The sequence below is a fragment of the Haemaphysalis longicornis genome, unplaced genomic scaffold (assembly GCF_048455015.1).
Source record: "Haemaphysalis longicornis isolate Haplotype H1 unplaced genomic scaffold, Haemaphysalis longicornis Haplotype H1 scaffold_1, whole genome shotgun sequence".
In the NCBI taxonomy this organism is placed as follows: domain Eukaryota; kingdom Metazoa; phylum Arthropoda; class Arachnida; order Ixodida; family Ixodidae; genus Haemaphysalis; species Haemaphysalis longicornis.
This window is the reverse complement of record NW_027526203.1, coordinates 443368385-443393437: the sequence shown is the minus strand read 5'-3', so window position 1 is coordinate 443393437 and position 25053 is coordinate 443368385. Positions and strand designations below refer to the sequence as shown.

Below are 25053 nucleotides of genomic sequence, written 5' to 3'. Positions count from 1 at the left end.
GGGCGCACTCCAGTCCTCTGGATTGGAGATATCGTTGGGAGGTGTCAATTGCCATTTGAAGTGCCTCTTCTTGATATCCGATTAATCCAGTGGGTGTCTATTCGCCGCGAGCTCGACATGTAGGTGGCGACACCGTCGCGCTGCTAGTGTGGATGCTCCGCAGAGCGGCCCGTAGGAATGCACACTGTGGGCGCGCTTCGTGCTTTTTTCTCGCAGTATGAGCGCACGAAAGGTGCAAACAAGAGTGGTATGCTGTAGTTCGGTTCCTCAACGTTCAATGTATAGCATGGAAGCGGCAGTCAGTTTTTATTACTACGCCAAAAAAAGCGACGGCTCATCGGGAATCTCAGAATGGCCGTAATTGTGACAATGAACTTGTACGCTGTGGCTCGTAGCAAGCTCGATCTTTCCCGACTATGGCTTTGAGCCTTCAATAACAGCATAAATAGAAACAAATCAGGAAGCCTCGATCTTTGAAATTCAGTTTACAACGGCAATCTCAATCGCTTTCACTGGTAGCATGACGCATTCTTGCATTTGTGGGATGCCCTGAAATGGTAACACTACTTAACTGCCCCGAAATTCTTTCTAAGAGCTTCCGATATTTTTTGTGTGTTCAAAAGGCAACATAAAATTACTGAATTTTGATCAGCGCAGAGATATAAATGTAACCGCTCTAACGGGTCTTTTAAATGAAATTTTAGCGACTCTGAAGGAAGGTTTGATGAATAACGGTTTCGGATCACTTATTTACGGCTTTCGTCGCAAGTGAACTTGCGAATTGAATTGTCAACGCACGCAGTACAATCAACATCTCATGTTTAGCTAGGTTTTAGCAAAGTGACAAGCAGGTTTACAGTGTGAAAACCAAGCTTCTGGGACCTCACAGTGAGCACAAATTTTCTGTTACGGCTGCTCTGTTGACCAATTGTGTTCCTTTTAAAATCTAACAGGTGCCTGCAACACTGAGATGTGTTTGCATTCTTGCGTATAAGGTCGCTTACGAACCCTAAAGATGGCAATAAATGAAGTTGCGCTGTTGCAGATGTAGTAAAACATTTCCTTTTTATTTCTCGTTGCGAATCAGCGCTCGCAACGGGTTCCCGGTAACTACTTTGTTTTGTAAACTGAATATCGCCTTTGTCTTTTATTTCTTGAGGATTGGTTAAAAAATGAAATTCTGTGCATTTCCTTTTTTTTTTTTTCGTGAAGAGGGGGGAGGTCCTGCCAACGGTGCAAGAGCAGAGAGAACAGAACGCACGTAACGCGAAAAGCCAAACTATGGTTATCAGTATTCCTTACAATCGAAACTACACTAGGCGTTGTGTTCTGTAGCGGTGAAAAAGCAGTACTTTAACACGTATTTTCAAAATTAATTAACCCCCCTTTGATCCGAGATTGTCCAGGATTGTCCTTTTTCAAAAATGTATTGAAAGCAAGCATTGTGGGAAAAAATTTAAAAAAAATCAGCGAGTGAAGGCACACACGCCCCTCACACATCTGGGCAACAACGTGCATTATATTACGCGTTTTCTCCTCTTTCTTTAAACTTAGGTCCACCTTAAAGTCGTGACCATATTAGGCATTTGGTTATGCTGAGTGAGACACGTTTCTGGACAAGGTGATTCATGTCGGATTTGAAATGTATGAAAATGACACACGAAATGCCACATGACAGACGCAAACTCACAACTGCTTAATTTTACCGAAAAATCCCCCCTAAATACTCTTGCGCATCCATAGAAACGTATTTTAAATAATACGTAAAATTAGCAACTCAACACAGCTGAATAAATGTTTATTCCTCCTCCTGAGTATAAACAACGACTGTCCAAAAATGGTATTTATTTTAGAAATATACGGGAAGGACACGATCACACAGGCGCTTGCTGGTGTAAAATACGTGTCCGGTAATGTATGGGCGATAGCTCAGGGGTCGTGTGCAGTGTAAATGTTTTTGTTTGTTTCTTCTTTCTATAAGGACACAGCGCAGTTTTACAAGGGTGTGGAATTTGCACGCGTACGCAGGTCTTGTCGCTTCTTACCCGTTTCGCGTATATACTAAACTTTTATGCTTTAAATAATCACCACGCCACCTTCAAAAAGCACCCTTCGACGTTCCAGAAACGGCAGACGACTGCACTCAACAATAGGAAAAGTGCAATGTGTGGAAGCAATGTTCACACTCAAGCGGTGACCACGGCGAAGATGTTTCGTGGAATTAAACCAGCGCATTAACCCACAACGGCCGCTGATTATTGCGTTTCTAGAGGAAATGCGCAAGCAGAGATAACTATGTCATTGCTTACTGCCAAACGAGCACACATATTGGTTGTTTTGTCGTGTGCAGCACGCGTCTTGCGCCGCACGCAACGTGAAAAAGCAGACGACGCGAGAGCGCCATCCACACTAGGAGCGGTTCGTCCCGCCGCCGCCAGGGGCCGACTCTGTTCGCGCTCGGGGCGAATAGCGTGAGGTTGTCCGCATAGAAAGCGTGTCGGAGATGCGGAATATCTTGGAGCAGGGGTGGGAGGTCCTTCATGGCAAGGTTAAAGAGTAGGGGTGAAATAACCGGGACGCTCTGTCCGGCCAACAACAGGTCGGGGTCATGACGTCACTGTTAAAAGTCACGTGGCAAAGACCTTTTCATCACTTCCTTCATAGTTTCACCCGATTGCTTTGTGCGTTTGTTTTAAGTGCGAATGCACTTTATAAGCGACCCCGAACCTTCCGCCGTCCGCATAGCAACAGCTGCGGGTGCGCGCGCTTTTCGTCTTCCTTAGCAACGGGGGGAGATGGGCGCGCGCTGCCTGGCCGCTGACATGGCACATACCCACGTGGGAGATTGGCCAGGAATAAGTGCGAATGCACTTCTTAAGCGAGCCTGAATCGTCGCGCTCGCATAGCGCCTCCTCTCCCCCCTCGCCTACTCTCCTAAAGAAGCCCCTTTACTACTCTCCAGCTCGCAACACCCTCTCTCGGCGCGCCAGCCAGGCCACTACACTATATAAAAAAAAAAACAGCATCCGGCGCCAGGTTTCGATCCGCAGCGCGACGCTCTACCGACTAAGCCACGGACGCGACGTTGATATCAGTGTTAGTAACGCGCCTTATATTTTTAACGCATTCAAACTACGTCGTCAGCGGCGTGCGTTGGCAACTCAGCGGCGTTATAGCGGCTTGATAACTGCGTGGTGTACACGTGATACTACAAACCCGCTAGTTCTGCATTCTCTCACGTGACTGCGCCTCCTCTCCCTTCACTCCGGTCCGGTCGGCGCTTCGCAGCTGCGGTGCGCTCCTCCTCTCGAACATACACGTTAATTCACCAAGATTTCCGCAGAGGGACAAACGAGGCGTGTTAAGCCGAACGTGATCACGAGGGGGTGTTAATGTAACTAACGGGCAAAATGCCACCAAACTTCAACAAACTCCCCCTCATAGCATCACCCCGTGCTTCGCACTTCCTCATACTCCCCTTCGGGGAAATGCGGGGGAATTTTTTGTGCTACGTTCGCTTCGGTGTTCGGCGACCGAGTTGGTGCGCGTGGTACGTTGTCGTGGCCGGTTAATTAAACCGAGTACGTGCAGCGTCGAGCTGTTAACACTCGTCTTCTAGTTGCCTGCTGAGTCCTCACCGGCGAAACGTCGACGAGATAACACCGACCCATCTCCTGAATCCAGGACGAAGTTCGTCACCACTTGTCGTGCGCTTCCTATGCTGCAAGTATGGTACGAGTCATGTTGCCATCAGCAACAGCGTGCATCAACGCGCTGCAGAGTTCACCACATGAAGATAAGCTGTGCTGCGAATTCAGTGATGTGGAAATGATTGTGTGCATCGGGGGCGTTGTGATAGCTGCGTAATGTTGTGATGCGGTACAGGGTAATCGCCGAAATTAGATGTGGTCTAGTGCACTGTGTTGTGGCCTATCTACCGATTGCACGCTGATATCGCTCTTCATGTCCGCTGGCTCAGCGGCTGCGATACTTGCACGAGCAGCGATTGTTACAGGCCGCCGTTGCAGGCAACAGGCTTTGCTGCAATGCACGTGTGATGTGCGGGTAGAAGACAGGAGGAAGGTGCTGAAAAGCAATGAGCGCTACAAAAACAACGGACGATAAAAACGAATGAGACAGGCGTACTTGTCGTCCTTTGTACTCGTACGTTGTTTTTGTAGCGATAATTTTTTATCTTGTTTATATCATAAACCAACTCTACCAAGAGCACGTTTTGAAGAGAAAGATGCTTTGGGGGAGCGCTTCAATTTGAGAATATTCGTCGTTTGGCGTCCGAGTTGGTTTCTCTCAACGTAGATACTATGTGTATGATAATGTTGTCGTGGAAGGTTACTTAAATCAAGTACAGCATCCAGCTGTTAACGCTCGGCTTCGCGTTGTGTGCTCGCCTGAGCCAGCTCACAGGAGAAGCCAGCGTGCTGAGTTCTCGCCGGCGAGCTCCGCAGTGACAGCACTGCTTTGAACAACGCCGCCAAAACGGAGACAACACGAAGGCACCGATCCATCTCCTAAAGAATCAAATCAGCAACAGAGGACGAAGTTTGCCACCACTAGTTCTGTGCTCCTTATTTTACAAGACACGTTGCCATCAGCTAATAACATGCATCAACGCGCCAGAGTTTGCCACACGAACAAATGAAGTGCTGTGATGTAACGAATACAGTGATGTGAAAATAATTGTGTGCATCTGGGTGTCAAGCTGGACGTATCAATTTGGGTTGTGATTGCGGTGATGCGACACATAGTAAATATGTGAAGGAGACGCAGTTGAGTTTATTGTGTTCCTGTATATAGACCGATTCCTCGGAGAGAGAGAGAGAGAGAGAGAGAGAGAGAGAGAGAGAGAGAGAGAGAGAGAGAGAGAGAGAGAGAGAGAGAGAGGAGAGAGAGAGAGAGAGAGAGAGAGAGAGAGAGAGAGAGAGAGAGAGAGAGAGAGAGAGAGAGAGAGAGAGAGAGAGAGAGAGAGAGAGAGAGAGAGAGAGAGAGAGAGAGAGTTTTTAATGGCAGAGGCCAGGTTAGCCAAGACATTGTGCTAGGCTTCCTATCGCCCTTGATGTCAGTGCACTTGGGATGCTTGCATAAGTAGCGATTACTGCAGGCAGCCTTGTGATGTGGGACTTGCAAATACAAGGGCCTCACTTTGACACCGCCCAATTGGTGAACAGCGTGAACGTTTAAACAAATCAGCGGGAAGCTTAAGACATGTAAAGTTTGATAGCTGTGCACCTCACAGGGCGAACTGCTGCAGCAAGTGGTGAGCCAGTCTGCAACCACTACTGCCTTACCTGACCTAATTACAGCAGGTGACGTTACAAGATGAGGGTACTCACAGATTAGCCATCTGCACTGACGTAGTACTTTGGTGTCCCTCTATTTCCTTAGTGCAGGAACACTCCCAGCTCATCATCATCACGTACTTTGTAAATCAGAGCCAAGAAGTAAAGTTCATCCTGTTGTGAGTGATAGTAGCTATATACTGACTTATACTATACGGCGAGCCTCCCCTAAAGCAGCCATTCCACTGAGAGAAGGAACAGTCACCTTTGCAAGCCTGACCAATTGAGATGTCGAACGTCACCTGGGGCGGTATTCTCGAGTTTTGTCCCTTTTGCGTCCCTTTCAAAAGTGTCCCTTTTGGCGAGCCCTGATTGGCTAAAAGCAAACAACCGGAAGTGACGTAATGCAAGCGCGGCAAACCTACTGTCAACGCTTACTGCTTAACCGGTAGTACGTCACGATGAAAAGGACGCAAAAGGGACGTTTCAAAAGGGACAGTTACAAGAATACCACCCCTGTACTCATTCAATCAGCACTCCAATCAGCCTGGGAGAAAAGTTGCCGGCAGTTTCTTCCCATTGGCTGGCCCAGACCACGTGATTGTTATGCCGGCACACTTCCGCGGGGGCTTTTTTGCCGGCTTCCGGCACACTTTTACAGTTGCTATTTTGCAGGCAGCCGGCACATTTTCAGAGCTGCTAATTTGCCGGCAGATTAGCCCAGGATAAAAGTTTCCGGCAATTCCCCGGCAATGCTGCCCCTGGCTGGGCGCCAACGCTGCGGCAGCCGGAGATGTCAACTTTAACGCTTTGCTGAGGTTGATAATATTGATTGGTAGTGTTCAGTGAATTACGCCAAGTTATAGAAAAAACAGCAATTAGGTGTTCATGCTTCAGATTTTGACCACGGCCGGCTTCATGCGCAACTTCTGATGCTGACAACTATTGCAGGAGACCTTCAACTGTGCAACATGCAGTACTTAGCCAGAAGAATTAGCATGTAATCCTCAGTTCTACGCGACTAGCTTACGGATCAAGGGGTCAGATTTATCCTAATTTTGACGGTATCAGCGTCTGCAGCCAGCTCAATAAGGTGTTGTAGTGGTCTTCGGCGCCTGAAGACACACTTACGATGCACAATGTCCTGGTATGGGCTGACCCATCTTCTTCATGTTCATCGGGAGAGAACTGATGCGCTTAATATGGACCAAGTCCCGAAGTAGTTCGTGTCTAGGAAAGCTGAAAGGAAACTGACTTTCGGGAAAATTTGAAATCCTGAACATCCAGGCAACTAGAATTCCGGATAAGCCAAGCGGGTTCAAAAAGCCTAAGATGGCTGCAACGCTCCGTGCGCAAGATACTGCTGTGCACTTTTGTTCACGCGTACCATTCTAAGCGACGAATAAACGCAGTTACAACTTAAGCTGCGTTGTTGCTACTCCTTACAGAACAGAAAAATTAGCAGTGGCTTAGCTCGGCTATGGCAGGATATACGTAGCGTGAGCTAACGTTCAGCTGGTTATTCTTAGATTTCCTGGTTGTCTAGGATTAGCTTGATTATCATGCTTACTGTTGCTTCAATGACACACACACGGTATACGCATTATCTGACACATGTATATTTACCAAGCGGCTCCGGCGCAGCGTCACCAATCGCCCCAGAGCTAAGCTGGTTCCACAGGCGCACGCCGGTGCTGCTGCGATGCAACGAGCCATCGGTTCCACACCCGGCCCACCCCTCGCATGATCATCAAGTGGACCAAGCCTCCGCGTGCGGAACGGAGGTCGGCGAAGACGCTGGGCGCGTGGGGTGTGTGAGAGACGCCGGGCAGCGAGCGACGTTCTGTGCACCGTGTGACGTCACTGCTCCTCGCGCATGCTCAGCACGGCTCTCCGGGAGCCACAACGAAACTGCTCAACCTCTGCCAGTGTGGCTGACGCTACAAAAACAACGTCTGTCGGCTTATCCTCCATAAATGGGATTGAGAGCGCTGGCTTTATTACCCACCTACAAGAGAGGGAATGCAATGTGCGGCATGGCGACATGTGTGGTGAAGCAACTGCGTAAGTCGGCCGCTACAGTAGTCATATGCTTTTTTGTAAAGAACAAAATGGCACCTCGACCTATTCCCCATGATTGCGAGTTACTTGAAATAGTCTATTCGTAATTAAAAAGACAAAAACCCCTTGGCTACGTCAAAATCATGGGCGATGTGACAAGTCTAGCTGGATAAAGCAGCTTAATTTACCTGTCCGTAGTGGTTTACATTGTGGGATTGAAGGCAGGGTCTGTACCCGCATTTTACACACACACACACATACACAGATAAGTATGTTTGTATGTATATATATATATATGAGCCCGGATAGAGCGAATTATGCTATATATCGAACAAAAAATAATTCAGTTACGGAAATACATGGGAAACATATTCCTTATAACGAAGTTCACATCCGATATATCGAACTCTGCGCGCCCAGAATGGCCGCCGAAATGCATGGTCTCGGAGCGGCGATTAAGATGTGGATTGGCCGCGACCACGGAGCAAGAGCGCGACTGAGACATTGCGCCTCGCACGGAGCGACATGGCGCATGACACTTTCTGTAACTGTTTCCAACCCGCCCAGTCAGCGAGTCCGGAACAAGATAGCAGGATCGGTGAACTGTGGGAAGAGCTCGCCAACGTTCTCGATGATGTCGCGAGTGAAAGCCGTCCTACGCTTATAATGAAGCGCTTTCGGCAGTCGATGTGCTCCGCCAATGCTTCTTCGATTTTCGAGGACGCGGACTCGAACTGGTGCAAACAAGTTTCGTGTAGAGAATGCTATGCTAGTTGAAGCCACCAAAACAAAAATGAAAATAAAAATCACCGTTTTTATTTGCAAAGTAGGCAGTCAATGCGGAAAGTAGCTTTATTACTTGCAATAAATGGATTATTTTGGGTATGGTAATGGCTACTTTACAGTGTTCGTTTCTGCATGCGGGGATGGCGGAGTTGGGGAAGGGGGGGGGGGGGGGGGGGCAGCTCCCGCGGATTCCGAAGTCGCAACAATGAGCTCGTTATAGGCGGGTTCGGCTATATCGAACTACTGGATATATCGAATTATTCGCGGTGCATATTGCAGTTCGCTATAAACGGGTTTGACTGTATATATTATATATATATATATATATATATATATATATATATATATATATATATATATATATATATATATATATATATATATATATATATATATATATATATATATATATATATTATATATATATATATATATATATATATATATAGGGTTTGGAAATGAGGGGCTCGTTAGGAAATACAGAAAGAAATGCCGGCAGTCTACAACGCCAAAGAAGGCATAGGGGAGTGGTTAGACTATTTTTTACCGTTAGTGACGTTACATTATTATTAATTTTTATTAATTACGTGAGAAAGAAAGAAAGAAAAACACGCGCCCAGAGTGGGGACCGAACCCACGCCTTTCGATTAGATCTCGAATGCCTTACCAATTCGGCTATCTGGGCGACTTATATATATATATAAACGACCACCTGTGCTACGCCACTGGCTGACTCCCAGTACAACGCCATCTTCCCGGTCGTCGCTTGGGACCCAGATACCTTCCGAGGGGCGGTTGCTGCCGTCAGAGAACAGTGGGACGCGCAGGCGTTTAAATATCGCCAATGGAAACTTGTCAAGTAACTTGACGTGCAGGCCATCTTCTATGCATAGAATCTGCAAGAACGAGCCACGTTCTGCGCGAGGCAAAAACCGTTTTCACCGACTCATTGGACGTCCTAAAAGATCTGACGAGGACACCTAGATCCTGGGCTTTGTCACATAACGGGAAAGACGCGTGCGCAACCCTTCATGAGCTCTACGGCGTGGAATGCGGGTGGACTTGGTCCCGGAGAATGCGAGCGCAAGCGGTAACGGCGCCGCCCATGACGTGGCGAGCGAGCCCCATGCGCGAGTGCCGGGGGTGCGCAGCCGCTGCAGCAGGGGGCCGCCTCCCTCGGCTTGGCGCAGCCGGTCGATGTGGCCCAGGGCCCGCTGCTCGGCCGTCATCTCGAGCGTCCACACCCCCCGCCTCAGCCAGCGTCCTGTCGCACTGCGAGTTTCGGGGCAGGCCCAGGCAGGCGCGGACGCCCTTTCGATGGTCGCCCTCCAGCTGCCGCCAGTTGGGTCTCCGCAGGGTGACCAGCGGCAGCGCGTACATCAGTAGCTCCCCGGCCGAGGCGCTGTACAGCCACAGGGCAGCGGGTAGGTTTCCGCCCGTCCCCAATTAACGTAGTCCCTCGGGCTCCGCTGCTCCTTGACCCAGACGGGGAACGCGGGCGGCCAAAAGTGTAAGCGAAACGGGAGCATAGGTCGAAGGTGCCGCACAATCCCCGCCCACTTTTCCAAAAAGCTTCCGCGCAGTGGCAAAGTGTTAATCTACAAGGCGATGGCAGGCGCTGCCCTTACTGAAGATGTTTTAGCTAAGTTGCGAATACAAGCCGCATCTAAAATAACTCGTGGCGCTGACCCTACAGCACATGCGGACAACCCAGATCAAGACGAGGAGGGTGACCACGCAGCCACTGTGACATGCTGCACGTGCGATACCGGTGCTTGTCCAACAGTCCAGCACCTACTGTGGGATTGTCTCGTCCTTGCACCTCTGAGGAGCAAGCACAAGGGACCCGGCGTTGGACAACTCCACCCGCCCACCTGGATGCAGCAAGCACGACCCTTTCTTTGGGGGAGTTCGTGCACTAGGCAGACCTGGCCGGACGACTGTGACGGCCACCCCCTTCCTCTTTTCCCTCTCGCCAACGAGGCTACACGCATTCCTAAATCATCAACAATGTTTCATTCGTTCATACTCCTCTTCACCACCGCTGCCTCTTTCCCGAGTCGTGTAACTATACGCGGCATCTCTCTTCCCCCTGACATTCCGAAATGCCGCGCACTCTTCGGCGGCCACCTGTGCGACGCACTAGAGCCTATGCCGTGAGTGGCGAACCACTCTATAATAATACGTCATTGCCTCTACAAAGCGCCAGCAGAGCACCAGAGCGCCAGCGTGGCTGGACTTTCCTCTTCATAGGGTGGAAGGGCTCTGATTTTCAATGGCTTCAGTCGTATCTATTTATTCTGGTCCCCTGGACGTCATTTCATTTCTGTCCGCGAGCAACGTATACTATGAGAGCAACACCATATTCATGCGTATGTCCTGTGCTCAGCGCTAGAAACGTAAGTAGACTTAAGGAATTGAGCGTGAGAACCTCCAGTAGGGCTTAATTGCGGGATTCGCTCATGACCTGACATCTTCCACCAAAGAAGAGGCGCAGAGCGTACACAAGTCTGCGCTAAACCGTGAGCGACATTATCCGACAGATGGAACTGAAACTTTGAGGCAGGCTATTTTTCAGCAGGGACGTTTGCTGACGTTTGCTGTCGCAGCGCTGGCTGTGAGCAGCAGCCTGTGTCGCGTCACGCTCCCTCTGGAGCAGGTTTCTCTGCCGCGCAAAAAATACGGATCTCTGTATGGAAAAAAAATCGTCAAAATAAAAAAAAAAAGGGTCCAAGTGCCTGCATATTTTGGTACAAGGCGGCTTATATTGCCCCTAAAAATGTCCCAGCAATGAATTAGTGTGTACAGGTGAAGCCGACTTTGAAAAAAAAAAAAAAAAAAAACAGTGTAAGCTTCATTTGTGTAAGTTGGCTTTCTCACAGATGTTGTGCAGTGAAGCATAGCAATATACGAAGGGGGTATGATTACAGAAAACGGCGCTAACCCCTGTGTTGTTCTAGAAAGTAACCCAAAGCAAATTATATAACAATTAGCCCCTAAGACGACTCTACCACTACGCACAAGGAAGAAGCCGAAGCTAAACAGAATCTTCGAGAGGACTACCCACAGCTCGGCTGTTTCAGTAGATTTCTAGCACGGGGTGAAACTGGGTTTACCTTTTTAAAAGTACCCAATGCACGACCATTTCGCCATAGCCGCATGTGCCTAGATATAAGTTCGCTGATTCATAATACGCTTACGAGAGCAAGAATAAGACAGAAGCAATTAAAAACGTAGGATGTATCTAGGGGCTAATTTTCAAGATGTTAAAACAAATGAACCACTTCTTTCTTGATAAGTCAAAGTGGCATGACGCATTTCCTGCTTTCGCGACGTAATACGCCATGTTATTTCCCATTCAGTTGGAGCTTGCTACTTATTTTAGAAACGTTGACCTGCTGAACATTCGTGCGCAACTGCAGGCTTTGCAGAATTTCGCCAAAGGGCCTTTCGTGTTACGCAGTGCCAGCCAAGTGTTTGCGTGTACCAGATCATTGAAATGCAGCGTCCCGGCTTCCAAATCTACACGATGTATATTTCACATGTTTCTTCCTATTATCCCCGTATTGTCTGCACTGTTGTAAGCATTATTAAGAGAGACGCACACATTCATATCGGCAGATAAGGTGAAAGCGTCAGTTAGCGGTCTATCACGGGCTAACCTAAGCAGAACAAGCAATAAAATAGCCCCTACGCTTATTTGGTCTTAATTCTTTTGCGGCATTCTTTGCGATCTCGAAATTAGCATGAAGTATACACAGCTAAGACAAGGTTCAGAGGAGCACGTTGCAGTTCGGAAGAATTTGCGCCAGCCTGCGAGATTGGCGGCTAGAATGCGCTCTCGTGGGATTGGTGGCCTCTTTCGCTGTTATGCTGCATCGCTACGCCGTCAACATGATGTGGATTGGTGAGCTTACACCTCAGGAGGGCGCACACTCGTTTAGTCTGATAACGTTTTTGGGTATTGTAACTTGTAATTTTTGTGAAACTACTGTGACAATTACTGCTGTACATATTATAAGCTGGAACCCATTCAGGACGGCTGCTATTCATGTTTACACAAAAACTAGGAACATTTGCGCTGTCAGGCTTCTTTCCTCTCCCCGCGCAGTGCTGTTTCAGGCCAAAAGAAAAATAGCATCATTTGCTCGCTACATTTTTCGAAGCGTGTGAATAACGGTGGGCAATTCCTAGTCCGTTGCCGCCATGTGCACAAAGCACTTGCCTTGGTCGGTATACCCCTGAGGAGACAAGAAGCATGTCGCGATCCACCACCAGGCGCAAACGTTATTTTCTCGGCGTTCTCCTATGTGGCCCCGTTGTTTCGTGTAGTACGTCTCTTCAAAATTAGTAACTGAGCCAACCATTCTTTTAAAAAAAATTTTTATTGTGAATGTAGAAAAGGGGAAAAGTGAGCACCAATAAGCCATGAAGCCGCTCATCAAAATATTCACTAAATGGGACAGAACCGCTAAATACATTTTGCATGCAGTCTTGAGTACAATTGACATAACACTGGTTCTTTATTCACTTCGCTTTATACCTAGCGGCAGGGCATGGCTGGCATGAGTATTTGCCATTCGAAGACTGCACAGGCACCTGAGATGTGTGCTCAGTACGAACAGGCACGGTTACACACTCACGATATGTTCAAGGACGCTTTCTCTGTGTCATTAGTGCAATTTATTCTACACACACCTTTTTTTTTCATTCAGAATGTGTACAGTGCAACATTGATAAGTGCCAAAGTTTAGTAAACTGCTGTGCATAAATTAAAAGCCTACAGCGTCAGAGGATGAGAAAAACACAAACACAAAGGAAAAGCTCTCGACACCTCACGTGTGTTGTTCTCGTCTTCGTTGTCCGTGGCCTTCGGCAAGGCAAATATTTCATTTATGCCCACAAAGCAGCTCGTGCCATTTCAAAAGTGCTTGCCTCTCAACTCAAATCGTCACAGACCAAGATTCAACGACAGATGCATAAAGCAAGTAATTACACGGCATCAACTTGTGCATCAGTAAGAACTCCGAACACATCGTGGCACTTCTTAATCCTGCTGAGCGTCACAGCGAGAAAGAGCGGACAAGGCACAGTTAACACTCTTATGTTAACACTCTTACAAAAGCGTTTTCAATAAACTGAGTTCTACAGCACATGCCGTCCTATTGGGACTGCTTCCATTACTGGCGCCGTTAAAACGGTTACAGAAACACGCATCTATGTTGGTGAGAATCAGAAACAGACACGTGTCACTTCGTCATTGAGTCGTAGTTATAGGTGCAGTCTTTGCAAAATACAATAACACCTTTTTGCACGCTAAGGCACGAACACTCCCCTGCCTCTGCCAGTGGATACCGTTGAAATGCCGTCGCCAGCTCCTTTAACCACAGTACGAAATCAGGACGTATACAGCACGCGGGTGGCTTCGACCTCCGGCTCCCCGAAGCTCGAGACTTTCGTGAGCTCAGGGCAAATCCGTTTCTTGTTTGCCCGGTTTTCCTACTTCATTTTTTTCTGCAACCATCTTTTTCCATGATATTAAAACAATACACAAAAGGATTGGACGGCGTCACACAGAAGCATTCCCGACTTCGCGTCCACATGGCATCCCGTACGGATAATCATTATACTCAGCAAGTTGGCGAATAAGTATGGCTGCACATGCTAAATCTCTGCAGGCACGAGCAACAGCTTGGTGGGCTCTACGGCGTACTGTGGCAGCTCAACGGCGATCTGTGCCACATTGTCGTAGAGCTGTTACAAACGGAGCGTCGGGCTCAGGACAGGCCAGAGCTTTGTACAGCGCACTTAGCCGTAAATTCGCAACGCTCATCTCGTAGCTTTTTTTCCTTCTTTCTTGCGGTGAGCATTAAAGAATATATTAGTTTGCGAATACACGCAAATATGAACTGGTTCGTACATTATGAGCTAGGAGCTTTAAGCTAGAATGGAAATAAAAATGCTCGAAAAAAAAATGGTCATGGTGTAGCTCTGACCCTTTACTGCTTTTACCAGGGCCACTGAGAGGAATAATGCCCAAAAGGCATCCTTAATAAAGTAAAGGGTATACATTCGCAAGCAAAGCCTTTTCAGTGGATGAGATCAGTTTGTAGCCACCACTGTTTCTTACCACTGCTTTCGGCGTTCATGTGCTCGTTCAGGCTGGCGAAACATGATACATCAGCTTTTTTCACTTTTCATCAATTTTTCCCGTAGGTTACACGCTCGGTACTCCACGCACAGAAGCAGTTTAGGTATTTTTGAGGACCGATTCATGAACCCAAAACTTTAGATTACGGCTTCGCAAACAGCGTGGCAGCAAGCGCAGGCATGAATATCCAGCAAGACAACTATAATTACATTCAAACTAACAATACAATGCGGTGGCAAAAATAGGAAAAACCCAAATGTTCGCAAACTACAAACCTCAAACAACCCAGCTCAATCCAACAACGTTCTCACAAATATTGATCGATCTTATCACATAGAAAAGACTGCTGCCGCCACACTCCTGGTAAAAATGGAGGCAGTGATTTGAAGAGTACATTTGTGAAACTCGCGGTGTTATTTTCCGCATCAAAGCTGCATCTGGGTCATAAGGCACGTCGTACGGGAAGGTAGATGAATAATTTAAACTTAGAACAGTTAATACGCGCCAAAATACACACCGGCGCTGTTGTATTTCTCCCTTAAAAAACAGACTCCGCTGCTGAGAATCCAACCCGCGAACTACGGGCTCTGTAACGCAAAACCTTAGCCGTTGAGCCGCCGCGGCGGGTCGCTTTTGGACTTTCACAACTATTGTAGTATACGTGTCAAGCAGCCTTTGCCAATAGGCTATAACTCTATTGCTATACAGCGTCGCGTCAGGCGCTTGGTCAAAGAGACCAGTACGCCCGAGTGCAGTTCAACAAAATATCATCTCAAAGACCTGTAAGCTGCTGATAATGCCCTCAGTGGTAAATGATAGTATACGCATTTCAGGCATACCGTGTAGCCCCATGTTTCTGGCCTTAGCTAGTTGAGCTTTTCTTCTTGCATGCTAGAAACTGGATTTTTGGTGAGATTTAACACCCGCCGATCTTGGTTGGGCTCCTGCGGCAACTAAATACGCGGCAGAATTACATGAGGTTAACGTGCGTGGTAACATAGAGACATAAAGTATTCGCCGGAAGACATGGCTTCGGACACACGTACACAACACAGGTGCCCAGGGCAAGGCGAAGTCAGGCCTTCGATGCGTCCTTCGTCGTTTCCCGCGCGCCCTGTTATTTTCTCACTCCAAGGTATTTTGCGGGCTCTTTTGTCCCATGCCAATGATCACCACCTGCACTGAGATGCGTCCTGCTCGCTGACCGCCCGTGGAATTTGAGGAGACATAAAGCCACTGCGCTTTCAAGGGCGAGTTTACGCGTGCAAGCATACTTTGTCGGAGCCGACCAGTACAAACCAGGACTTCACGGTCCTGTCCAGTGTCCCTGGAGGCCTACTTCTCAGCTTGCACCGTGTCCGGCGGCGTCTCGCGGGCGAGCAGGCACTCCGACTCGCCTCCCCGCAGCTGTTCCGGCGGCGTCTTGGGGCCGGTCAGCATGCGCAGCACCTCCTGGTACCCGGGCGGGTCGTCGGTCTGCACCATTATGGCCTCCTCGTAGGAGGGGGGCGGCGTGACGCGCTCTCCGGCCACAGCGGGCGACTGGTCCAGGGCCTCTTCGTCCGAGCCCGGGTCGCTGCAGGTGCGGTGGATGCTGTAGGTGCCGCAGGTGAGCACGATGAGCACCAGGCCGCCGATGCTGAGGAAGTAGAAGCCCTGGTGGACGACCGAGCCCAGGCCGACCGACGCCACCACCAGGAGGGCCCATATCGCGTTCAAGCCGTACAGCAGCACGCGCGGCAGCTCCTTCTCACCCCCGGCCGGCATGGAGCAGCAGCATTCTGCGGCGGCGCGTTGCACGCACGGGTCATCGAGCATCGGCCACTCCCTGCCCGGCACAAAGCCAGGCTTCCTCAGAGGGGACAAGAGCACTGTTAATCAATCTTTCGCACAATTTTATACAGCCAACCACGCACATCCCAATGCTCCTCGAACGAGTGCCCCAAATCTTGTACGGAGCGCCACCATCTTATCCGTATATACTACACTTGCACCAAGCAAACACTTTTCTCTTTTTTGGATTATTTCTTATTTAGAGGACTGGAGAGCGAGAGGGGCCGGCTTAAATCCAGAGTACACAGGAATATAATTTTATAGTCTTCTGCACTATATAGCGTATGAGTACTTGCTTTATGCAGATAAAGAGCACATACATGCATGCCTGAGATAAATTAGGCGTCTCCAGCCTGACATTATTTGCTACCCACAACAAAAATAGTGTCTGCTAGCAGTCGCGTAACTATGTTTTCGTACACGAGACATCGTCATAGCCATTCATCATTTATCCCGGGTCGTTGCACCCTAAGATGCCTGGGTTTAGCTTGGGAATGGGGAAAGCTTTGTCGGCGGGTAAGTTTATGTAGTCAGGTATGAAAAAAGAGCCTGCGAATTAAAACAGCGCTGTTACGTTTCGTCAACGGGAATTACAACTAAAAGACGTCGCGAATACTCGCGATTTAAAGCGTTCGTGCATGAAACCTGTATGGATGTCTAAACCGAACAAAATAAATTACACGCACAGACTGCTGTTCAACCGCTGCTACCTCGCACAGTGAATTCCATGGCAGCCACCGCGCATGGTTGCTGTGTGGCACCTTATTTGCCCGTAGTGTGTAGAAGGAAACACGGTATTCAATTAGAACTTGGGGGGTTTTACGCGCCTTTGAGGGCGCGCTGTAGTGAAGGGTTCCGGATTAGTTTATCCCACCTGAAAATATTTAACGTGCTCCGAAATATTGAAATCTCGCCGCACGGACGCTTTCGTTTTTCGTCTCCTACAAAAAAAAAAAAAAAACGGAAGCTTGGGCCGGGATCGCAGCAGCTGTATTCATCCCACCGCACACACGTTTTGTTGTTGTTATTATTATTATTATTATCATCACGATAGCGCAAACTAGGATGTCAGGAACTCAGGCCAATTTCCCTCTCAAGACCGGGGTCACCCTCCACACCACGGACACTGACTCGGGGTGCGGACAGGAATAACAAACTCCTCTCGATAACATCACGTGCTAAGTTGATTGATTGTAGGGTTTAACGCGCCGTGGTGGATGGCTCCGGATTTATTTTGACCACCTGGAGATCTTTATTGTGCGCCGAAATCTCGTACACACGGGCATTTTTGCTTCTCGCCTACATCAGAAAAGCGGCCGCCGCGGCCGGGAATCGAACCCGCGACCTCGTGCTCAGCAGCGCAACGCCTTAGCTACTGAGCCACCGTGGCGGGTCACGTGCTAAGTTCAATGTGAGCAGCTGATAAAAGAGGATCCTGAATTACACAGGAGGAGATACCTTAGCGACGACGTCATTATGCGTGCCCATTCCACCGATGACAAAACCATGACGTGCAAAAGGCGCAGGTCTTTTCTGCGGTTCACTTCGCTCGTGCTTCGCCCTCCCGTGAAGTAGCGCAAGCATTTTCTTTTTGTCGAGCAGTTTGCTTAGCATCTGCCCCCGTGGCCGCGGGCTTTGAATATGCGCATGGAACTACTGTTCTATGCCAAACCTGGTTGTCTGCGGAATGCATACTAACATAGAAAGTTTGCTTTCATTCGATTTGAAAATCTAAAGGTATTCGCGATCACTGACATTGGGGTTGTACAAAAGGAAAATTAAAATGAAGAAATGATTGATTGATTTTAGGGTTTAACGCACCGACACAACGCAGGCGATGAGACGTGCCGTAGTGGAGGGCTCCGGATTAATTTTGACCCCCTGGGGATCTTTAACGTGCGCCGAAGCCTCGAACACACGGGCGTTTTTGCTTGTCAGTTTTGCATTCGACCTCGCATTAGACCTTCTTGAATTGCCTTCTCCTTCCGAGCCCGATATACTATTCTGTGGAGTGAAAATGGGCGTCGCAGGTGTCTAGGCATCACCAACTCCCTCGCTGAAGCTGGAATGGGTGGCCGAAGTACGGTTTTCTGCAGGGAGAAGGAAAGACGTACTCTTTTCCTAGTCAAGACACTTAGGGCGAAATAATGGTCTGTAACTAACAAACTGAATAAAAATTAGGAACAAGGCTTAAGCTGGAAGCTCTAAACCATTACACCCAAAAAAGCAATACGCCACGAACTTATGCACCGAGAGTTCAACTATAACTACAAAGAGGGGACCAGCGCAACACAGACCAAACACAAGAAGAAGAAAGTGGCAACCACGAGCGCTGTCTTTCTTTATTTCTTGCGTTTATTTCTTACTTTCTTCTTCTTGTGTTTGGTCTGTGTTGCGCTGTTCCCCTCTTTGTAATCATGCACCAACTCGCCCAAGCCTTAAACCTTTCAACTATAGCGTCATCTAACCCGAAAACATCAGTCGCGCGAAAGAATGGGACATACGCACAACCCACAATTCTACACGCGCACTTAAGCTCTGAACTCCGAAAGTCGCACTGTGATTACCAAAAACAATACAGTATACTGTTGCATCAATCAACCCAGGATATGTGCTTGTGCGTGGCGCAGATAACGATGGGGCCAAGGTTCCGAACGCCACAACCCCCCCAAATAATTTTTCTCTCACGAGGTTGGGAAAATCAGCGACAGCGACAGGGCAGGAGGAATTGGCGCTGCCGCAGCGAAAGTAGGAGAGTAGGGTTACAGGACGCTGCTGCGGACTTGCAGCTGCGCGCTTGTAAGATGACGAACGGGAAGCGAACTACCGCTGTACGCGTCTTGTCGCGCAGAAAGTGCGGAAAGCGGAGACTACAGCGAGGCACGTGAAGAGCGTTGGCTGCTATGCACCGCCAACACGATGTCGAGGTTATGGTCGCAATGGTAGCGAAGTGAGGTCATTATGAAAACGGGGCAAAAAAAAAAAAATGAATGCGTGGATAAGTTGTGGCTAGTGTATGCGAAGACAAAAAAAAAGTCACTAAGTCTTCCTGCTACCTGGCGGAGAAGAGGCAGGCGTCCACACCTCATTTGTGACACCGAGAGCACTCCGCAATCACGAATATAATTTTGTAAATCCCGTAGTACACGATGCGAAAGCAAATGCTGAAATGCCCCATCTAAAAAACACTCCTACTTCTGGTGCCCAGGATTCTGAAAAAGAAAATTCAAATCATCCATATTCACACTCTTCTACATCCAAAAACGCACCCAGGTGTACGCGTTTAAGCGATCACTCGCTCACTCACTCATCACTCACGCACTCATCAGTCACCGAGTGGCAGAAGCGGGCGCGGGCAAAGCTGCAAGCAAACCAGCAAGCGAGTTGGCGGTACAAAATCGGTGGACGTACCGCTGGATGCGGACTAGAATAATTGCCGCCTCCGACCCTGGATGACAACAGTACCCAAGGCGGAATACCGTCTCGCCGAACGGTGATCGCGCGGAGTGAGCGGGAACGGAATTAAATGAAATCAGAGGAGGGGCATCATAGCATCACGTGTGACGTCCCCGTGACGCCACAGACACATGAGCGGCTGTCTACCGGTACCCGGCTTCGCACGTACTCCGCCAGCTGTCGCTGGGCGTCAACGGTGCTGCAGCCACTGCGGCCTCGCGAGAGTTGTGGAGCGGGACTTTCGAAGCGTTCAATGAAGCTATAACCATTTGACCATTTGACATAGCTGCGGCGACACTGACCGACAGGTAGAAAAAAAAGGTGCAGAACTTGGCGCGCAGTTTTTTGTCCCAGAATCAGATACATGACAGGGAGTACCGAAAATATGTACGTATATAGTACGTACGCCCCTTACGTTAATGCAACTAATATACTCAAGTAGGGGGAGGTTTTCCCCGACCTGCCCACCACACCTAGCTACACACCAGCACTTCTGGTGGGTGCAATTTCGCGCTCTTCCATGCCTTTGAGCAAACCCTTCCACTGTAACAAAATCTGCCTTCCTATTCACACAACTTCAATCAAAGCTTCCCGCGTTTGGTATTTGCTGCGTCTGCTAATTTCTTACCTTTATCCCCAGCTTTCTCGCTCAAATTTTCGAATTCTCAGGAACCTACTAGAACCGTTTTTGGAAAGTGACATTTCGCATGAAGGAGGGAGGGGACTTGCGCATGAACTCTGTAAAGATATTTTCCAGAACTCTTAATAGTTTTTTGCGTAACTCGCTGTAAAATGTCATCGCCAATACATTTCAATGGGAGTGTTTCCTTGGCTCTCGAAGGTAGTAAAGTTAGGTGGAAAACTTGAAACTCCGCTCAATGCAAGCTTTCACCCTCAGCACTAGCCGCGCAAAACATCTTTAGAAAACACCAAATAACTCCACAGTAATTAAGTCCGAAAGAATTCCGATGAGCCGGAAAGCTTCACATGAAAAACATAGCGGTCTCAACTCGCAGTGGCGCCTAACGGCTAGTGTTTAGTAAGTTGAGGGGAGGGGGATATGTCAGCCTTTACTGCCTTTACCTCCTCCTCTTCCACGATACTTCTCACTATTTTAGCTCTGTTTCTATCATAGGTTACGGTGTACGACTATACTGCTTCCTGCACACACACAGATGGTCATTGCGTCCGTACGTCTCGACGCATTGCCGTCATAATCATCACTCGCTGAGGGGCGGATTGAAGAGACTTGTGGACACGTCTGCGCGTGTGCGACCTACACACCCATGACCTGCAATATATCTTATGCTTTTACAGATTCTGTTCAAACAGGAATTGACCATGAATGTTTTAGGGGCGAAGCCCCTTAGGGGCTCGGGCTGTCGGCGTTTAATGTCGTCGTCGTAACCGTCGTCTCATGTAGTCACGGTGCTAAAACACCTGGACACTCGTTTACGCCTCGCGCTAAGACGTAACGCGTACTAAAAAAACTCCCACCTCCCCTCGCGGGAACCCCTGTGTAGATGCGACGCATAGGCGGAGCGGCGAAGGGACCGCGTTTTATTGTGCGCATAACGTTGAGGGGACTGCGTAAGCCGGTCCCAGTCGATGACGACGTTGGCGTACTTGTAAAGCGGCGTGGACTCTAGGTGTTTGAGCCAAGCGTGGATGTTGCTTCGCCGGAGAACGGCACACCGGTTATATGCGCAGCGCGCCCGAAGGAGAGGAAACCGCGGAAGACAGAGTAGTGCACATGCGCCGGCCCCAGCGCGTCTGCCGCGGCTATGACGCAACACAATCCAACACAATCCACTTTAATCCAATCCAATCGAATCCAATCCAATGCCCCTCGCGAGAGAGTGTTCGCTATCGGAGAGGAGAGGGGGTGAGCGGCGGAAAGCGCAGCTGGCGCGGCGAGGAGAATGGGGGAGGGGTGGACAACGCCGACAACGACGACGACGCCGGAGGGACAAGGCGAGTGAATCAGATGCTCTGCATCTAAAAACACTGGGACACTCATTTACGCCTCGCGCCAGAACGCTTCGTAACACGTACTAAAAAACACCGGGGCATTCGTTGTCGCCGGATACCAAGGACTTATGGCCGCCGTCTGAAGGGGGTGAGGAGGCTCCGCCTCCATTGCCTCAAAACCATGTTGGAAAAATAAATGTTCTCTCTCTCTCTCTCTCTCTCTCTCTCTCTCTCTCTCTCTCTCTCTCTCTCTCTCTCTCTCTCTCTCTCTCTCTCTCTCTCTCTCTCTCTCTCTCTCTCTCTCTCTCTCGTTTACGCCCCACGCTAGAATGCTTCGTGCTTCAAAGACGCGAGACTTTTGCAGTAAAGCTGTAACCTCTACCCCCCAAACGGTTTCATTTCCGCTGGCTAAAACACCAAGGCGCCAAGAATACACTTATACATGCCTGCTTCGCCCCTCCCCAGGTTTCACGTTAGTGGAGATGGCCCGGGATTTTTTTTTTTTTTTTTTTTGTCAGAACCGCATTTCACGAAATCCCCTAATCGTTGTTTTCACAACTTGGCGTAATTACTGACGGCACAGTCCCCGTGACATGCATCACTTGGGACCACGCTACCTTCTTTTCGTGTTTTTTTTTTTGCGTTCGTCTCCACTGCGACGACACGGCGCGTTTGTTTGTGGGTTGGTCCATCATGCACGTTCGTTCAATCAACACGCGTAATAACCACAAACCGTACAAATTAAGTACACAAGGAATTATTCGGCCAGTCTGTGTCCTCTGGTTTCAGTGGTGACGAAAACTTATGATTTCTTGCGCAATCAGACAGACAGACAGACAGACAGACAGACAGACAGACAGACAGAACAACTTTATTTGGCCACAGCTGGGGCGACTAGGCCGGCGACACCTCCGTCGTCTGTCGGGCAGCAGGGCCCCTTTCGGTTCGATTCGGAGCGTCTGGCGGATGGAAGGGGGAATGTCTACCAATTGCTGATAGTTGGAGGTGGTGGGTGAAAGGCCGAAGCAAACAAGCAAGTGCCGTCCGGTAGACTCTTAGGGCCGTATTCTGAGTGTCTCCTCCACTCCATTTGTTCCTTCCACTCGGCTGAGGGGCGGATTCCGCAATGCGTATGCATGGGGAAATCGATTTCAAGGGTTTCCTCCATTGGAGGCTCGAGTTGAGGAAGGACTCAGAATACCAGGGTTAGTGAGTCTTTCTAATTGGGCGGTGCGTTGCGACTCAACTATCTCGTCAAGGGAGTTGTGGACACCCAGTGCAAGGAGGCGGTCGTTGGAGGTTTTTGGGGGGAGTCCGAGGGCTACTCTGAAACATTTACGTAGCATGACGTCAATTTTGATTCGTTCGCTTAGTTTCAGAGAAATCATACTAGATGTTTACTTTAAATATTGAACGCTGGGTGTAGCCTCTGCTACAAACACCTTGTAGGAGCAAAACAAACTGTTCAAAGTGCGAAACGAGGGGTGAAAAATATAACCTCTAAGAAAAGTTTACATAATGATGGGAAAGAAACAACGTGGACATTGGAAATGGGACAGCGTTGTACGTATCACAGAACGAGGTCTAATTGGAGAGCATATTTTGAATTTCATGAATGGAATGGGATAACCCATCGTATTTCAGACGTTTTTCAACAGCGGACAGAAACAATTTGTATACGTGAACTTTCAAGGAAAACTGCATCCATGCGGGCACCCCGAAATAGTGAGACCGCAATATATCTCCTACATTTTCGGAGTACAAAGATAATTGTTTTCTCCTAGTTAAATGCGCAAGTAACCATATGGTAGAAATATATTGAGCTGATACTAATCATCATGAACCTTTGTCAGCTTATCCCTTGCCTTAGAACTGATCTTCTCGATTTTACTGCATAGCAAGAATGGTATACGTTGAACAGCGCGCAGCTTGTGGAGCTTACCCGCCGCGGTGGCTCAGTGGCTATGGAGCTTCCCGCAGGAGCGTTGCGCTTGCTCATGAAAACCGGCAATCATAAGCACATTCTGAGGCCATAATATCCCTCCTCCAAAGCCCATGTATTGGCTGCTCGTGTAAGTGCTTTATACCTCGCCCACCAAAAAAAGGTTGGCGTTGAAAGATGAATTTGTGTTCAAATCGTCGCCGCGCCAATTGACAGTTCGGACGCGAAAGTTGCAGTGCGAACTTGGGAGATGTTGCAGGCAAGAGCATAGAGTGGTGTTGTGGCTTATAAGCGTTGCCACGACCTCGCTTGGGTCTGCCAGGGGGGCTTAAGTTTCACCCATGTTCATTTCGCACAACGCCCTCACGTCGCTCGTCGCGCCATTTTCCTGTGTTCTGTCCCATTGCTTGGCCTAATTATTATTTCTTTCGAAGGGCATTCTCGACTATTCGGAGGTTACGCGCTCCTTTTGCGGTCCCGTGTTTTGCCCAATCATCAGGCTAAACACACGCTTTCCAACATGTGTCATTGGCAAAGTTTCTTAATCATAGGTCTCGTTCCAACCTCTGCCTCCCCCCGCCCTCCCCGCCTAGTATTAATCGGTTTATTATTTGCAAGTTTTCCCGCGGCACGGTGGTTAAGTCAAGCTCTACGTTGTGAGCCTGCAGCCTACCTTCCGTGGCTCAAGACAACCATACACCCGTAAATTTCAAATGGTTGCCCGTTGCGTACACACACAGCCTGCGCCTTCCGTATTAACTTTCTGGAACCAAAGTCGCAGCCGAGCCAATAATCAAGGGACGCGCAGAAATCACGGACGTGTGCAGGCCGCGTCCTATGGGCAACGGACAGTTGGCTTACTCATGAGAAACTGGAATGGAAGGCGGGAGTCACTGTCCCCGTTCTGATCTCGTGGAGGCTTTCATTGTTACCACACGCTCCAGAAGTTTGGAACCAGCCCGACACAAGCCAGGAATAACAAATAACGGCACACTGATAGCGCTGATCCGTGGCTATTTTACGGCTACTTTCTCCGGAAAATTGTGCGTCGATTCGTAACGCAACGCGATGCGCCCCATAGAAATGCATGGGACATTTATATATTTCGATACCAGGCCCGTCATATTTTGATATGAGACTGCGGATATTTTCCTTCAAGAATGCTTTTCCAGCAATGCACTTGTGTATACTAGTGAAGCGGACTTTAAGAAAGTGCGGTACGTAGCAATAAAAATGACTGTACTGACGTGGAGTGTGTTTTTTTTTCGATGCTTCCCTGTAATGCAGTGCAGCTTTCCTGTACATGAAAAATACGCTGCCTGAGATAAAAACGGCGTCGAAGAGGCGCGAGATAAAGGTAGAACAAAAGACAAAAAACAACTTCTAATTAATGATAACGATTATCCACTTAAGCAAACCTAGGAGGGCTCCGCGGAAGCGTGACGGCTGCGGTCAAAATGCTCGCGCCCTCATCATGAGAGTTTCCTTATTATTATTTTTTAAGGTTCGCGCCATCACAAAGGTTTTGTCCAAAGCCAGCCATTGTACGTTGGCTT

At 48.7% G+C, this 25053-nt stretch overlaps 1 protein-coding gene across 9 annotated transcripts in view; it reads right to left on the bottom strand.

The window, feature by feature from the left end:
- Nucleotides 1–12510: 12510 nt before the first annotated feature.
- The window catches only part of LOC144155869 (uncharacterized), a 115363-nt gene continuing 102820 nt past the window's right edge, over nt 12511–25053 (bottom strand). For 7 of the 9 annotated variants that reach the window (XM_077687555.1, XM_077687558.1, XM_077687553.1 and 4 more), the window contains exon 2: nt 12511–16076. In XM_077687555.1, coding sequence (XP_077543681.1) covers nt 15631–16062 — 432 coding nt within the window. In that variant the 5' untranslated portion in view covers nt 16063–16076 and the 3' untranslated portion in view covers nt 12511–15630. Of the gene's footprint in view, nt 16077–17949; nt 18219–19539; nt 19676–25053 lie in introns of those variants that run through there. The other 2 variants (XM_077687556.1, XM_077687557.1) reach the window with 2 other exon arrangements.